The sequence below is a fragment of the Tachyglossus aculeatus genome, chromosome 1 (assembly GCF_015852505.1).
Source record: "Tachyglossus aculeatus isolate mTacAcu1 chromosome 1, mTacAcu1.pri, whole genome shotgun sequence".
Classification (NCBI taxonomy): domain Eukaryota; kingdom Metazoa; phylum Chordata; class Mammalia; order Monotremata; family Tachyglossidae; genus Tachyglossus; species Tachyglossus aculeatus.
Genome location: NC_052066.1, coordinates 73736583 through 73754405, shown reverse-complemented (window position 1 = coordinate 73754405; position 17823 = coordinate 73736583). Strand labels below are relative to the sequence as shown.

At 46.4% G+C, this 17823-nt stretch overlaps 1 protein-coding gene across 3 annotated transcripts in view; it reads left to right on the top strand.

Annotated features, from left to right (window-relative positions):
* SAP130 (Sin3A associated protein 130) overlaps nucleotides 1–17555 on the top strand; it is a 104439-nt gene extending 86884 nt beyond the window's left edge. For 2 of the 3 annotated variants that reach the window (XM_038747742.1, XM_038747728.1), the window contains 5 exons: nucleotides 1789–2037; nucleotides 2722–2847; nucleotides 9148–9251; nucleotides 15380–15493; nucleotides 16940–17555. In XM_038747742.1, the coding sequence (XP_038603670.1) occupies nucleotides 1789–2037; nucleotides 2722–2847; nucleotides 9148–9251; nucleotides 15380–15493; nucleotides 16940–17098 (752 nt within the window). In that variant the 3' untranslated portion in view covers nucleotides 17099–17555. The remainder of the gene's footprint in view (nucleotides 1–1788; nucleotides 2038–2721; nucleotides 2848–9147; nucleotides 9252–15379; nucleotides 15494–16939) is intronic. The other variant, XM_038747734.1, reaches the window with a different exon arrangement.
* Nucleotides 17556–17823: the final 268 nt, after the last annotated feature.

Here is a 17823-nt window from a genome sequence, read left to right as displayed (position 1 = left end):
GAGTGGCGAGGGGTTATTGCACCTGAGACTGTTGACCTCAAAAAGTCAGGAAATTGGGTTTGCTCTTTGTTGTAGCGTCAGTTATTTTTTTATGGTATTTGTTAAATGCTTCATTCATTCATTCAGCCCTGTTTATTGAGCGCTCACTGCATGCAGAGCACTGTGCTAAGCACTTGGGAGAGTACAGTGTGACACTAAACCGTCCATTACCTGCCCACAGTGGGGTTACAGTCTTACTCTGTGCTTACTATATGCCAGGCACTGTTCCACTGGGGTAGATACAAGCTCATCAAGTCGGACGCGGTTCCGTGTCCCCCGCAAGGGACTCGCGTTATTAATCCCCACTACACCATTTTGTGACCCCTGACAAGGGCTTCGATCTCTCTGTGTCCAAATTTTGTCATCTTGAAGCAATGGGAATTCGTATAAGAAAAAAGAAAAGAGATCCATTCATTCATTCAGTCGCATTGAGTGCTTACCGTGTGCAGAGCACTGTACTAAGCATTTCGGAAGTCCAAGTCGGCAACTTATAGAGACGGCCCCTACCCAACAACGGGCTCCCAGTCTGATAGACAACGAAGCAAAACACGTGGACAGGTGTCCAAAGAGACCACTGGAAAAAGAGAAGGTGGTTTGAGCGGCCAAAGATATGTTTTTGAGGATTAATTCGATTTTTTAAAAAATCTGCAGCGCCTCAAGGATCAGATACCATATAACCCTGAGCCCGTTGTTGGGTACTGATTGATTACTGTTGGGTATTGATTGCTACCAATCAATCTGCGCGTCAGGCAGAAACTCCTCACCCTGGGCTTCAAGGCTGTCCATCCCCTCGCCCCCTCCTACCTCCCCTCCCCTCTGTCCTTCTCCAGCGCAGCCCGCACCCTCCGCTCCTCCGCCGCTAATCTCCTCACCGTACCTCGTTCTCGCCTGTCCCGCCATCGACCCCCGGCCCACGTCATCCCCCGGGCCTGGAATGCCCTCTCTCCCTCTGCCCATCCGCCAAGCTAGCTCTCTTCCTCCCTTCAAGGCCCTGCTGAGAGCTCACCTCCTCCAGGAGGCCTTCCCAGACTGAGCCCCTTCCTTCCTCTCCCCCTCGTCCCCTTCTCCATCCCCCATCTTACCTCCTTCCCTTCCCCACAGCACCTGTATATATGTTTATACATATTTATTACTCTATTTATTTATTTTACTTGTACATATCTATTCTATTTATTTTATTTTGTTAGTATGTTTGGTTTTGTTCTCTGTCTCCCCCTTTTTAGACTGTGAGCCCACTGTTGGGTAGGGACCGTCTCTATATGTTGCCAACTTGTACTTCCCAAGTACTTAGTGCAGTGCTCTGCACACAGTAAGCGCTCAATAAATACGATTGATTGATTGATTGAAGAGACCACTGAAGAAAGAGAAGGTGGTTTGAGCGGTCAAAGATATGTTTTGAAGATTAATTCAATTAAAAAAAAAAAAATCTGCAGCGCCTCGAGGATCGGATACCATATCATCAATCATATAACCATATAACCACGGTTACCATATAACCGTGAGCCCATTGTTGGGTAGGGACCATCTCTATATGTTGCCAATTTGTACTTCCCAAGCGCTTAGTCCAGTGCTCTGCACACAGTAAGCGCTCAATAAATACGATTGAATGAATGAACTGGGAGAGGTAACCTGTTTTTTGCGGCCATCCTGAATGAAGACCTCTTTAGCCTCACACTTAGAGGTCGGCCTTTCGTCGCGACTGTCGATCGGGGCTCAGTAGACGCACGCATTTCCCTTCTCCCATGTCAGCAGTTCCGCCTCTGACGCCGAACACCGTGTCTCCGTCTCTTGCTCTGCTGGCCAACAACTTGTCTCTGCCTCCGAGCGAGCTCCCGCCGGGTGCGTCCCCGCGGAAAAAGCCCCGGAAGCAGCAGCACGTGATTTCCACCGAGGAGGGTGACATGATGGAGGCGAATAGCACCGACGACGAGAAGTCCACCGCCAAGAGTTTGCTGGTGAAGGCGGAGAAGCGAAAGTCTCCTCCCAAGGAGTATATCGGTAAGGATGACTTCCGCGGACGTGGTTGTCTAAGAAACCTTTACCGTTTGTTTTTTTTCCCTCCACCCGCCCCTCCGGCTCTTTCTAGTCTTCAAACGAGGGTTCGCTACTCGAGCAGAGAAGCAGCGTGGCTCGTTGGCAAGAGCCCGGGCTTGTGAGTCGGAGGACGTGGGTTCAAATCCTGGCTCCGCCCCGTATTGGCTGGGTGACTTCGGGCAAGTCGCTTCACTTCTCTGGGCCTCAGCCACCTCATCTGGCAAATGGGGATTAAGACTGGGAGCCCGCTGTTGGGTAGGGACCGTCTCTATATGTTGCCAATTTGTACTTCCCAAGCGCTTAGTACAGTGCTCTGCACATAGTAAGCGCTCAATAAATACGATTGATGATGATGATGATATGCTGCCAACTTGTACTTCCCAAGCGCTTAGCACAGTGGTCTGCACATAGTAAGCGCTCAATAAATGCGATTGAATGAATGAATGAATGAATGAGGGGCAGCCCGATTGTCTTGTATGTACCCCAGCGCTTAGAACAGTGCTTGGCACATAGTAAGCACTTAACAAATACCATCGTTATTATTATTATTACGCCTTAAATAGTGAAACTGCAGCTAATAGGCAGTGGAAATACAAAATTCGAGGATAAATGCATGACCATTTTGCTTTTTCTCTTTTTTTTTAACAGATGAGGAAGGTGTGAGGTACGTGCCTGTACGCCCGAGACCCCCTATTACTCTGCTCCGCCATTACCGGAATCCCTGGAAAGCTGCTTATCACCACTTTCAGCGATACAGTGATGTCAGAGTCAAAGGTGAGACTTCCCATCCATTCAGTCGCCCTTATTGAGCGCTTACTGGGTGCAGAGCACTGCACTAAGCGCTTGGGAAGTGCAAGTCGGTAACATAATAATAATAATAATGGCATTTATTAAGCGCTTAGTATGTGCAAAGCACTGTTCTGGGCACTGCGGAGGTTGCAAGGTGATCAGGTTGTCCCTCAGAGGGCTCACAGTCTTCATCCCCATTTTCCAGAAGAGGTAACTGAGGCCCAGAGAATAATAATAATAATAATAATAATAATGGCATTTATTAAGCGCTTACTATGTGCAAAGCACTGTTCTGAGCACTGGGGAGGTTACAAGGTGATCAGGTTGTCCCTCAGAGGGCTCACGGTCTTCATCCCCATTTTCCAGATGAGGTAACTGAGGCCCAGAGAATAATAATAATAATGATAATGGCATTTATTAAGCACTTAGTATGTGCAAAGCACTGTTCTAAGCGCTGGGGGGGTCACAAGGTGATAAAGTTGTCCCACAGGGGGCTCACAGTCTTCATCCCCATTTTCCAGAAGAGGTAACTGAGGCCCAGAGAATAATAATAATAATGGCATTTATTGAGCGCTTACTATGTGCAAAGCACTGTTCTAAGCGCTGGGGGGGTTACAAGGTGATAAAGTTGTCCCACAGGGGGCTCACAGTCTTAATCCCCATTTTCCAGATGAGGGAACTGAGGCCCAGAGAAGTGAAGTGGCTTGCCCAAAGTCACACAGCTGACAGGCGGCGGAGCCAGGATTGGAACCCATGACCTCTGACTCCAAGGCCTGTGCTCTTTCCACTGACCCACACTGCTTCCCTGCCAAGTACTTAGTATCTTAGTATAGAGACGGTCCCAACCCAACAACGGGCTCACAGTCTAGAAGGGGGAGAAAAGTCCCATGAAAGTGGATCTTCACAATCCCCGGGGGTAGAATTTATTCCCTAGGTAAATAATAATAATAATAATAATAATAATAATAATAATAACAATAATAATAATAATAATAGTATTTGTTAAGCTGGTAGAAGGTATATCTCAGGTGATGGGAATTACCACATGATAATAATCATAGTAATAATAATAATGGCATTTATTAAGCGCTTACTATGTGCAAAGCCCTGTTCTAAGCGCTGGGGTAGATACAAGGTAATCAGGTTGTCCCACGTGGGGCTCACAGACTTAATCCCCATTTTCCAGATGAGGGAACTGAGGCCCAGAGAAGTCAAGTGACTTGCCCGAAGTCACACAGCTGACAAGTGGCGGCGCGGGGATTCGAACCCATGCCCTCTGACTCCAAAGCCCGGGCTCTTTCCACCGAGCCACGCTGCTTCTCTGATGACACTTCTATTTCTAACACAATGTGTTTCTGCTCCTTGATCATAAGGGGAATCTCAAATCAGGAAGGTGTGCATGAACTTGTCGGTTCAGTGCAAAATAATAATACTTGCGGTATTTATACAGCACTTACTATGTACTGAGCATTGAGGTAGGTACTATACCTACCTCATGGCACAGTGGATAGAGCGTGGAACTGGGGAACAGTAGGTCATGGGTTCGAACCTCAGCCCCGCCACTTTTCTGCTGCAGAGAATGCAGAGATGTGGGCTCAGTGGTGTTCCAAGAAAAGGATCCTTCCTTACTGAGATGTTTATGTGCGTATTCAAATATTTAGTCAACTATTCAAGTACCTGGATTCTAATCCACTTACCTGCTGTGTGACCTTGGGCAAGCCACTTCTTTTTTTTTAATAGCATTTATTAAGCGCTTACTATGTTCAAAGCACTGGTCTAAGCGCTGGGGAGGTTACAAGGTGATCAGGTTGTCCCAGGGGGTGCTCACAGTCTTAGCCCCCATTTTACAGATGAGGTAACTGAGGCTTAGAGAAGTGAAGTGACTTGCCCAAAGTCACCCAGCTGACAATTGGCAGAGCCGGGATTTGAACCCGTGACCTCTGTACATATTTATTACTCTATTTATTTTGCTTGTACATATCTATTTTATTTATTTTATTTTGTTAGTATGTTTGGTTTTGTTCTCTGTCTCCCCCTTTTAGACTGTGAGCCCACTGTTGGGTAAGAACTGTCTCTACATGTTGCCAATTTGTACTTCCCAAGCACTTAATAAAGTGCTCTGCACATAGTAAGCGCTCAATAAATACGATTGATGATGATTATGACTCCAAAGCCCAGGCTCTTTCCACTGAGCCACGCTGCTTCTCCGCTCACTTAATTTCTCCGTTCCTCAGCTACCTCACCTGTAAAATGGGGAGCGAGACGGCGAGCCCCACGTGGGACAGGGACTGGGTCCAACCCGATTTGCTTGTATCCTCCTCAGCGCTTAGTACAGTGCCGGGCCCATAGTAAGTGCTTAACAAGCACCATAATTATTATTATGATTACAGTCGGATGAGACAGTCTGTCCCACACAAGGCTGAGACTTTAACAGAAGAACAGACTGTTGAGCCCACTGTTGGGTAGGGACTGTCTCTATATGTTGCCAACTTGTACTTCCCAAGCGCTTAGTACAGTGCTCTGTACACAGTAAGCGCTCAATAAATACGATTGATTGATCTCTATTTTGTAGGTGAGGAAACTGAGGCATGGAGAAGTTAAGTGACTTGCCCAAGGGCACACAACAGGCATGACCTCTGACTCTCAGTCTCATGCTCTTTCCAGACTTCTAGACTGTGAGCCTACTGTTGGGTAGGGACCGTCTCTATATGTTGTCAACTTGTACTTCCCAAGCGCTTAGTACAGTGCTCTGCACACAGTAAGCGCTCAATAAGTACGATTGGTTGATTGATCGATTTCCACTAGGCCATGCTGCGTCTCAGTTTTTATCAGACTCTCCTTTGTGTAGATGGGCCGGGATGTGTCTGCCAACTCTGTCGCGTTGTACTCTCCCAAGCGCTTAGTACAGTGCTCTGCACACAGTAAGCACTCAATAAATACAACTGATTGCTAGAGAGAAGTGCATTCTTCATTTTCCTCCTTAGATATTTACCTAGAAACAATAGAAGCCCAGAGCATAGGTAGTAACGTGAATTACACAAAATATCCAATATCAGAACAAAACTAGCAGCACGCCCGGCTTTGAAAAAAAACCCAAAACTCCATTCATTCATTCAGTCGTACTTATTGAGCGCTTACTGTGTGCAAAGCACTGTACTAAACACTTGGAAGAGTACACTACAGCAACAAACAGACACATTCCCTGCCCACAACGAGCTCACAGACTAGACGGGGAGACCATTGTGTCAGAAGTTGAAGTGGCGTAAAAGCTGGGCTCTCTGAAGACTAATCTTCATTTTTCTCTGGAAAAGTAGTGACTTTGGTCCATGATCATCAATTGTGTTTTTTGAGTGCTTGCTCTGGGCCGTGCGCTGTACTCACTCATTCGTATTTATTGAGCGCTCACTGTGTGCAGAGCACTGTACTAAGCGCTTGGAAAGTACAATCTGGCCACAGAAAGAGACGGTCTCGACCCAACAAGACACGTGGGAAAGTAGAGAAGTAGAGCAAAGGCCTCAGAGTCAGGAGGTCATGGGTTCTAATCCTGCTCCGCCACCTGTCTGCTGTGCCACCTTGGACAAGTCACTTCACTTCTCTGTGCCTCAGTGACCGCATCTGTAAAATGGGGGTGGCGACCGTGACCCCCATGTGGGGCAGGGACTGCCTCCAACCCGAGTTGCTCGTATCCAGCCCAGCTCTTAGGACGGTGCGTGATCTTAGATCCTAGAACAGTGCTTTGAACATAGTAAGCATTTAATAAATGCCATTATTATTATTATTATTATTATTATTATTATTATTATTATTACAGATCTTAGAACAGTGCTTTGAACATAGTAAGCGCTTAATAAATGCCATCATCATTATTATTATTATTATTATTACAATACAGAAATGTCAGTAGACCTGTGTCCTGCTCTCCATGAGCTTACAGTCCAGAGGGGGCAACAGCAGACTGGAGTTCCTTACCCTCTGAGATTCGTTCAATCGTATTTATTGAGCGCTTACTGTGTGCAGAGCACTGTACTAAGTGCTTGGGAAGCATGAGTTGGGAACCTATAGAGACGGTCCCTACCCAACAGCGGGCTCCCAGTCTAATGGGAGAGGGGGAGTTTAACACTGGCCTACCCTGTGCAGTGGGGGTCGGGGTGGGATTCAGAAGAAGCAGAGATTACAGAGAAGCAGTGTGGCTCAGTGGAAAGAGCCCGGGCTTTGGAGTCAGAGGTCATGGGTTCGAATTCCGGCTCCGCCACTTGTCAGCTGTGTGACTTCGGGCAAGTCACTTCACTTCTCTAGGCCTCAGTTCCCTCATCTGGAAAATGGGCTTTGTCTGTGAGCCCCACGTGGGACAACTTGATTACCTTGTATCTACCCCAGAGCTTAGAACAGTGCTTTGCACATAGTAAGCGCTTAATAAATGCTATTATTATTATTATTATTATTATTATTGTTATTATTATTATTCAGAAGGTCATGGGTTCAAATTCCAGCTCCGCCACTTGGTAGCTGGGTGACCTTGGGCAAGTCACTTCACTTCTCCGTGCCTCAGTGACCTCATCTGTAAAATGGGGATGAAGACTGTGAGCCCCACGTGGGACAACCTGATCACCTTGTATCTACCCCAGTGCTTGGCACATAGTAAGCGCTGAACAAATACCACCATTATTATTATCAGAGTTCTCCGAGACCCTATACTGGGGTCTTAAACAGTGTCTTTGTCCTCATTATCGAGGTCTATATTAATCAATCAATCATATTTATTGAGCGCTTGCTGTGTGCAGAGCACTGTACTAAGCGCTTGATAGTCTGGGCAAAATGTTTATAGCTTAGACCGTCAGCCCCATGTGGGATGTATCTAATCTAAATATCTTGTTTTTACCCCAGGGCTTAGTTCGGAGCTTCATAATGTTTAGCAATTCTTTTATTGTGAATAATAATGATAAAGCTGGGAACATTGAATCCTGGAGATTGGCCAAGTCAAGCTGCTCTCATTGAACCCTTGCTTTAAGTTTCTCCAGCTGTTAAGACGACAATTATAATATACTCAGTTCTTCTGTAACTCGTGGTTTCACTGTGCATTTTGGTTAGACCTCATTCATTCATTCAATAAATCGTATTTATCGAGCGCTTACTGTGTGCAGAGCACTGTGCTAAGCGCTTGGAAAGGACAAGTCGGCAACAGAGAGAGACGGTCCCTACCCAACGACCGGCTCACGGTTTGGAGGGGCGGCGGCGAGGGGACCTGGGTTCTAATTTGACTTGTTTTGTCGTCTGTCTCCCCCTTCTAGACTGTGAGCCCGCTGTCGGGTAGGGCCCGTCTCTCTATGTTGCCAACTTGGACTTCCCCAGCGCTTAGTCCAGTGCTCTGCACGCAGGAAGCGCTCAATAAATATGAGTGAATGAATGAATGAATGCTTTGTTTGTACATATTTAGTCTATTTTATCTTGTTAGTATGTTTTGTTTTGTTGTCTGTCTCCCCCTTCTAGACTGAGAGCCCACTGTTGGGTAGGGACCGTCTCTAGATGTTGCCACCTTGTCAATCAATCAATCAATCGTATTTATTGAGCGCTTACTTGCAGAGCACTGTACTAAGCGCATGGGAAGTCCAAGTTGGCAACATATAGAGACAGTCCCTACCCAACAGTGGGCTCACAGTCTAAAAGGGGGAGACAGAGAACAAAACCAAACATACTAACAAAATAAAATAAATAGAATAGATATGTACAAGTAAAATAAATAAATAAATAGAGTAATAAAATATGTACAAACATATATACATATATACAGGTGCTGTGGGGAAGGGAAGGAGGTAAGATGGGGGGGATGGAGAGGGGGAAGAGGAAGGAAGGGGCTCAGTCTGGGAAGGCCTCCTGGAGGAGGTGAGCTCAGCGCTTAGTACAGTGCTCCGCACACAGTAAGCGCTCAATAAATACGATTGAATGAATGAATAGAAGGGGGAGAGAGACAACAAAACAAAACAAGACCTCTGTTAGGGAGCCGGGGAACATTATCCAACAATGCGAGCATCTTTGTTTACGATGCGCTGAGTCTTCAGAAGGAACTATTTGTCCGCAGCGCCAAAACCATTAAGCACGGCAGCCCTAGTTTTCGTTAATGAGGGCTCTTGCAAGGACGTAGCTTCGGCACTGTGGAACCGCCCCCGCGATTATTTCAAGAGCGACCTGCTAGGCGTTCGGACTCTTGCTGCTGAGGCCGTGGAAACCTTTCGGCCGACCTGGGAAAAAGCAATGCATAATGTCCCCTGTCTTCATCTGCGATTCCAGAGGAGAAGAAGGCCATGCTGCAGGAGATAGCCAACCAGAAAGGAGTGTCCTGCCGGGCTCAAGGCTGGAAAGTTCACCTCTGTGCGGCCCAGTTACTGCAGCTGGTAAGTAAAAAGTTCCCAGGTGCCAAGCGATTGCACGGAGGTAGGGATTCATTCATTCATTCATTCATTCAATCGTATTTATTGAGCGCCTACTGTGTGCAGAGCACTGGACTAAGCACCTGGGAAGTACAAGTCAGCAACATCTAGAGACGGTCCCTACCCAACAGCGGGCTCACGGTCTAGAACGGGGAGACAGACAATAAAACAAAACATGTGGACAAGTGTCGAGTCGTCAGAACAAATAGAAATAAAGCTAGATAATAATAATAACGATGGCATTTGTTAAGTGCTTACTATGTGCAAAGCAAGCACTGTTCTTTTAGACTGTGAGCCCACTGTTGGGTAGGGACTGTCTCTATATGTTGCCAGTTTGTACTTCCCAAGCGCTTAGTACAGTGCTCTGCACATAGTAAGCGCTCAATAAATGCGATTGATGATGATGATGATGATGGGGAGATACAAGGTGATCGGCTTGTCCCACGTGGGGCTCCCAGTCTTAATCCTCATTTTACAGATGTGGGAACTGAGGCTCGGAGAAGAAGTTGGAGAAATGCCCTGTCTGAACCGCTGGACCATCAGGACTGTCACTGGGGCATCGGGGGATAATAATAATAATAATAATAATGATGGTATTTATTAAGCGCTTGCTATGTGCAAAGCACTGTTCTAAGCGCTGGGGAGGTAACAAGGTGGTCAGGTTGTCCCACGGGGGGCTCCCAGTCTTAATCCCCATTTGACAGATGAGGGAACTGAGGCCCAGAGAAGTGAAGTGACTTACCCAAAGTCACACAGCTGGCAATTGGCGGAGCCGGGATTTGAACCCATGACCTCTGACTCCAAAGTCCAAGTTGGCAACATATAGAGACGGTCCCTACCCAACAGTGGGCTCACAGTCTGGGAGATGAAAACTGTGAGCCCCCCCCCGTGGGACAAACTGATCACCTTGTCACCTCCCCAGCACTTCAAACAGTGCTTTGCACGTAGTAAGCGCTTAACAAGTACCATTATTATTATTATTATTTATTGTGCACTTACTGTGTGCAGAGCACCGTACTAAGCACTTGGGAAGTACAAATCGGCAACATATAGACATGGTCCCTACCCAACAACGGGCTCACAGTCTAGAAGGAGGCGGACATAATAAATTAGATAAGGGAAACAACAGAGTAAGAATATATACAGAAGGGTGGAGGGGGCGAGGTGAGAATCAGGTGTAAATAGGTGAACCGGGAAGGAGGGAGAATAGGGAGCGGAGATGAGAGGGAAAGTTTCATGAAGGAGGTAGGATTGAAGTTGGGCTGTGAATAGATGTGGAGAGTGGAGGTTTGTTGGCCACCATGTCCCATTTGAACTCCCTGCCCGAACAGCCTCCTTTTAAAGATCCAAATTCGATTATTCATTCATTCATTCAATCGTATTTATTGAGCGCTTACTGTGTGCAGAGCACTGTATGGGAAGTCCAAGTTGGCAACAGAGAGAGACGGTCCCTACCCAACAGCGGGCTCACAGTCTAGAAGGGGGAGACAGACAATAAAGCAAAACATTAATAAAATAAAATCAATAGAATAAATATGTACAAGTAAAATAAAATAAAACAGATTACTGATTACTGTACAGTCATTCCTCCCGGGGCACTGCACGTCTCCAAGCGGAATATTACCACTCTCTCCCGACCCTCAGAATGGACCTACACGTTGGATGGGGCCTCGATCGATCAATCAATCAGTCGTATTTATTGAGCACTTACTGTGGGCAGAGCACTGTACTAAGCGCTTGGGAAGTACAAGTTGGCAACATATAGAGACGGTCCCTACCCAACAGTGGGCTCACAGTCTAAAAGAGTGGGCTCACAGTCTAAAGTCTCACAGCCTCGAGGCTGTGCTCTGATGCGGAAGCAGTAACGACAAAATAATCAGGGGCATTCTTGGCTTTATTCTAATAACAATAATGGCATTTATTAAGCGCTTACTATGTGCAAAGCACTGCTCTAAGCGCTGAAATTGTAGAAATTTAGTGTCCAGGGCCAGGATCTTCAAACCGAACAGCAAATAAACAGACAAACAGTCTTATTATCCGATTATCTTGTATCCACCCCAGTGCTTAGAACAGTGCCTGGCACATAGTAAGCGCTTAACAAATACCATTATTATACTTATTAAATTCGCTCCGTTTGCCGAACTCAACTTTCTCATTCGCCTGTCCCTCTCTAATCACACGTTTCACCGCCATCACCAGGCTTTCCTCTTCTCCCACGTCCTTGTGCATCACCCTGACTTGCTCCCAGCCCCGCAGCACTTATGTACATATCTGTAATTCCTGTATTTATATTAATGCAGATCTGTCTCCCCGACTCTAGACCGTGAGTCCATTGTGGGCAGGGAATGTGTCTGTTTATTGTTGTATTGTATTGTATTGTTGTATTGTATTATTTATTTATGATAAATAATCATATTTATTGAGCACTTACTGTGTGCAGAGCACTGTACTAAGCGCTTGGGAAGTCCAAGTCGGCAACATATAGAGACATTCATTCATGCATTAATTCAATCATATTTATTGAGCGCTTACTGTGTGCAGAGCACTGGACTAAGTGCTTGGGAAGTACAAGTCGGCAACACGTAGAGACGGTCCCTACCCAACAACGGGCTCACAGTCTAGAAGGGGGAGACAGACAACAAAACAAAACTATAAATAATAATAATAATAATAATTTTGGTATTTGTTATGCACACACAGTAGGCGCTCAGTAAATAGGAATGTGAATGAACAACCTCCTCCACAGTGTGCTTCCCCCACTCCTGCACTTGCACTGCAGAGCACCGTGCCAAGCACTGTTCTAAGCTCTGGGGAGGTTACAAGGTGATGAGGTTGTCCCACAGGGGGCTTGCAGTCTTCATCCCCATTTTCCAGATGAGGGAACTGAGGCCCAGAGAAGTGAAGTGACTTGCCCAAAGCCACACAGCTGACAATCGGTGGAGCCGGGATTTGAACCCATGACCTCTGACTCCAAAGCCCGGGCTCTTTCCACTGATTACAAGGTGATCAGGTTGTCCCACAGGGGGCTTGCAGTCTTCATCCCCATTTTACAGATGCGGTAACTGATGCACAGAGAAGTGAAGTGACTTGCCCAAAGTCACACAGCTGACAATTGGCGGAGCTGGGATTTGAACCCATGACCTCTGACTCCAAAGCCTGTGCTATATCCATTGCTTTAGCCTCATCCTCAGCTACCCCCTCTCTTTCGACCCCCATATTATCATCATCATCAATCGTATCTATTGAGCGCTTACTGTGAGCTGAGCACTGTACCAAGTGCTTGGGAGAGTACAGTACTGGAGAGTCAATCAATCGTATTTATTGAGCGCTTACTGTGTGCAGAGCACTGTACTAAGCGCTTGGGAAGTCCAAGTCGGGAACATATAGAAACGGTCCCTACCCGACAGTGGGCTCAGAGTCGGTAGACATGTTCCCTGCCCACAGTGAGCTCACAGTCTAGAGGGGGAGACAGACATTAATATGAATGGATAATTTATAACATATAATGTATAGATTCAGTGAGTCCCCAAATCCTATCAGTTCTTCCTGTACTAAGCGCTTAGTACAGTGCTCTGCATACAGTAAGCGCTCAATAAATACGATTGATTCCTCCATGACATCCCCAGAATCTTCAGGGTCCCCTGGAAAGATGGCCAAGAAGGGCGAGAGACTAGATGGTGGGGTAGAAGCAGCGCGGCTCAGTGGAAAGAGCCCGGGCTTTGGAGTCAGAGGTCATGGGTTCAAATCCCGGCTCCGCCAACTGTCAGCCGTGTGACTTTGGGCAAGTCACTTCACTTCTCTGGGCCTCAGTTCCCTCATGTGTAAAATGGGGATTAAGACTGTGGGACAATCTGATCACTTTGTATCTCCCCGCCCAGCGCTGTTGGGTAGGGACCGTCTCTATACGTTGCCAACTTGTACTTCCCAAGCGTTTAGTACACAGTAAGCGCTCAATAAATACGATTGAATGAATGAATAGTAAGTGCTTAGCAAATACCATCATTATTGTTATTATTCTTAAGGCACTTGTCACGTCTCAACTAGACGAATAATAATAATAACAATGATGGTATTTGTTCATCATCATCATCTATCGTATTTATTGAGCGCTTACTATTTGCAGAGCACTGTACTAAGCGCTTGGGAAGTACAAATTGGCAACATAAGAGACAGCCCCTACCCAACAGTGGGCTCACAGTCTAAAAGGGGGAGACAGAGAACAAAACCAAGCATACTAATAAAATAAATAGAATAGATATGTACAAGTAAAATAAATAAATAGAGTAATAAATATGTTAAGCGCTTACTATGTGCCAAGCACTGTTCTAAGCACTGGCGTAGATACAAGGTGATCAGGTTGTCCCACATGGTGCTCACAGTCTCAATGCCCATTTCACCGATGAGGGAACTGAGGCACAGAGAAGTGACTTGCCCAAGGTCATACAGCAGGCAAGTGGCGGAGCTGGGATTAGAACCCACGACCTCTCCCAAGCCCGGGCTCTTTCCAGTAAATCACCCAGCCCCAGATTCCAGCCTCCTTGCTGACCGCCAGCCTCTCCCACCTCCTGTCCGTACTTCACTCATCATCAATTGTATTTATTGAGCGCTTACTATGTGCAGAGCACTGTACTAAGCGCTTGGGAAGTACAAATTGGCAACATATAGAGACAGTCCCTACCCAACAGCGGGCTCACAGTCTAAGAGGGGGAGACAGAGAACAAAACCAAACATACTAACAAAATAAAATAAATAGAATAGATATGTACAAGTAAAATAAATGAATAAATAGAGTAATAAATCTGTACAAACATATATCCATATATACAGGTGCTGTGGGGAAGGGAAGGAGGTAAGATGGGGGGGATGGAGAGGGGGACGAGGGGGAGGGGAAGGAAGGGCTCACTGTGAGCTCACTCTGCCGCCCGGATCATTTTTCTCCAAAACTGTGTTGCGTACACTCCTGAAAAGCCTCTAATTATTGCCATTCCTCTTCCACCAGCGGAAAATCCCGAGCACTGGCTTTTAATGCACTCGATCGGTTTTCTCTCCACTACTTCATTCATTCACTGGTATTTATTGAGCGCTTACTGTGTGCAGAGCACTGTACTAAGCGCTTGGAAAGTACAATTCGGCAACATATAGAGACGGTCCCTGCCCAGCAACGGGCTCACAGACTAGAAGAGGGGAGACAGACTTCAAAACAAAACTCTCCTCTTCTGTCACCACACCCCAACTCACACGCTTCATTCCTCTTAATCAGTCAATCATATTTATTGAGCGCTTACTGTGTGCAGAGCAGTGTACTAAGCGCTTGGGAAGTACAAGTTGGCAACATATAGATACAGTCCCTACCCAACAATGGGCTCACAGTCTAAAAACTTAACTCAGTCTAGTAAGCGCTTAGTCCAGTGCTCTGCACACAGTAAGCGCTCAGTAAATACGGCTGAATGAATGAACGTCCTCCGTTCTCACCATCGAACTCTGGATCGTACCCGCCCTCCCCTTTTTCGTCCAGACCGCGGTTTTCTTCATTTTCAAGGCCCTTCTGAAATCACATCTCCTCCAGAAGGCCTTCCATGATTAATCTCTCATCTCCACGTCTCCCCGCTGCATCCATCTACATATCGTGATGCTCCGTTGCTTCCTTTTGCTTATAATTTATCTTAGTGACCATCCCCCCTTCTAGATATATACCTGTATATATGTTTGTATGTATTTATTACTCTATTTTATTTGTACATATTTATTCTATTTATTTCATTTTGTTCACATGTTTTGTTCTCTGTCTCCCCCTTCTAGACTGTGAGCCCGCTGTTGGGTAGGGACCGTCTCTAGATGTTGCCAACTTGGACTTCCCAAGCGCTTAGTCCAGTGCTCTGCACACAGTAAGCACTCAATAAATACGATTGAATGAATGGATTGATAACTCTTTGGGGCGAGGATCATGCCTACTAACTCTCTTGTAGTCTCTCCCCGAGCTACACAGTACTGTCCTCTGCATACAGTAAGAGCCGAACAGATAATTTCGACGGATCGAGTGACTGTGTAATGCCTGAAGGAATATGCCCTATTAAATATTTGCGTTTTTCCAGACTAATCTGGAGCACGACGTGTATGAGAGACTCACCACCTTGCAAGAAGGAATAATCCCGAAGAAAAAGGCAGCAACAGATGATGACCTCCACCGGATAAATGAACTGATACAGGTAGGAACAGCAACCTTAGTCCTCTCTAATAATAATAATAATAATGATGGCATTTGTTAAGCGCTTACTATGTGCAAAGCACTGTTCTACCCCTCTAGTCTATTCATCAGTGATATCGGGCCGTCCTGTGGTTATTTCATGAAGCGACGGAGCCTAGCGGAAAGAGCGCGGGCCTGGGTCCTCATCCCGATTCCGCCACTTCATCATCATCATCATCAATTGTATTTATTGAGCACTTATTATGTGCAGAGCACTGTACTAAGCGCTTGGGAAGTACAAATTGGCAACATATAGAGACAGTCCCTACCCAACAGTGGGCCACTTACCCGCTGTGTGACTTTGGGCAAGTCACCTCACTTCTCTGTGCCTCGGTTCCCTCATCTACAGTGGGGCTCACAACCTGTTCTCCCTCCTATTCGACTATGAGTCAATCAATCAATCGTATTTATTGAGCGCTTACTGCGTGCAGAGCACTGTACTAAGCCCTTGGGAAGTACAAGCTGGCAACATATAGAGACGGTCCCTACCCAGCAGTGGGCTCATAGTCTAGAAGGGGGAGACAGAGAACAAAACCAAACATACTAACAAAATAAAATAAATAGAATAGATAGGTACAAGTAAAATAAATAAATAAATAGAGTAATAAATATGTACAAACACATAAACATATACACAGGTGCTGTGGGGAAGGGAAGGAGGCAAGAAGGAAGGAGTCCCGTGTGGGACATGATGATCTTGTATCGTCCCCAAGGCTTAGTACAGTGCTCGGCACATAGTAATAATAATAATAATAATGATGATGACGTTTATTAAGCGCTTACTATGTGCAAAGCACCGTTCTAAGTGCTGGGGAGGTTATAAGGTGGTCAGGTTGTCCCACAGGGGCTCACAGTCTTAATCCCCATTTTACAGATGAGGGAACTGAGGCCCAGTGAAGTGACTTGCCCGAAGTCACACAGCTGACATTAGTAAGCGTTTAACCGATACCACGATTATTATGTCTTCCCCACTGAACTACTTGTGCTGTTATCTACTTTTCTTTTATTACTAGAAAGTCCCTTTTTTAAAAAAATGAGAGTCCTGATGTTATAGCAGCACCACGGTGGATGGAGCCGGGGCCTGGGCATTAGACGGCCATGGGTTCTAATCCCAGCTCCATCGCACGTCTGCCGTGTGACCTTGGGCCGGTCACTTCGCTTCTGTGCCTCAGTTACCTCATCTGCAAAATGGGGGTTGAGACTGTGAGTCCCACGTGGGACAGGAACTCTGCCCAACCCGATTTGCTTGTATCCACTCCAGCGCTCGGGACAGTGCCTGAAATATAGTAAGTGCTTCGCAAATACCATTCATATTATTATGATGATTCTTGATTAGAGATACTAGGTAAGTACGGTGGCTTAAAAGAGCTCGTAAACACCTGAATAATGACGGCGTCTGTGGTTTCAGGGTAATATGCAGAGATGTAAACTTGTGATGGATCAAATCAACGAAGCCAGAGACTCCATGCTGAAAGTTTTAGATCACAAAGAACGGGTTCTGAAGCTTCTAAACAAGAACGGGACTGTCAAGAAAGTGTCCAAATTAAAGCGAAAGGAAAAAGTCTAAACCCCAAAGGCGTCTGGACCGTGGAAACAATGAACAACGGTGAACAATGGTGTTGGGGTTTGGGGGCCGGGGGGACTTTTCCGGTGGCGTTTTAAGTGGAACATGCACGTAAAGGAAGATTAAAAGAGTTACAGGGCGAGGCGAGGGTCCGACCCGAGGCACCCAGAGACCTGGAGGGACCGTAGCCGATCCGGCCCGTTGAACAGAGACCTTCCTTTCTGACGCATCCGTTTCCAACCCGCTTGGCGGTCGTGTATTTGTTTCTAGCCCTCCTGACGTGTCGGTGGCTGCTAATCAGAACCAGCGACACGAACGTGTGGCAGGCGGGTCTGGGCCTTCCGCCCAGAGACATACAGAACCGGGACTGAAAGCATCAGCTTGGACCGCTGAAAGCGTCTCTCGACCCTGAAGATGAAGCCCCTCACAGTCCGTCCCGTCCCCCCCCACCCCCCAACCCCACCGCCCACCGGTCGTTGTTCCTTCGGACCGTCTGCGTGTCCGAAGCAGCCTTGTAAAACCAGTGCCCTGTCACTGGGAGATCTGCCACATTTCAAATTTCAATTGGTTTTGAACTTCCAGCTCCGGTCATTTTTTTAAAACAACCATTTCAAAGTGACTTTTGTGGTATTGTTTGTCTGTCCTGCGTGTGTCAGAGTTGGGTTTTTGTGACGGTTCGGGGCAGGCAGCAGCGGCGGTGCTCTGGGATCCTTGTTTCGAAGTACTTC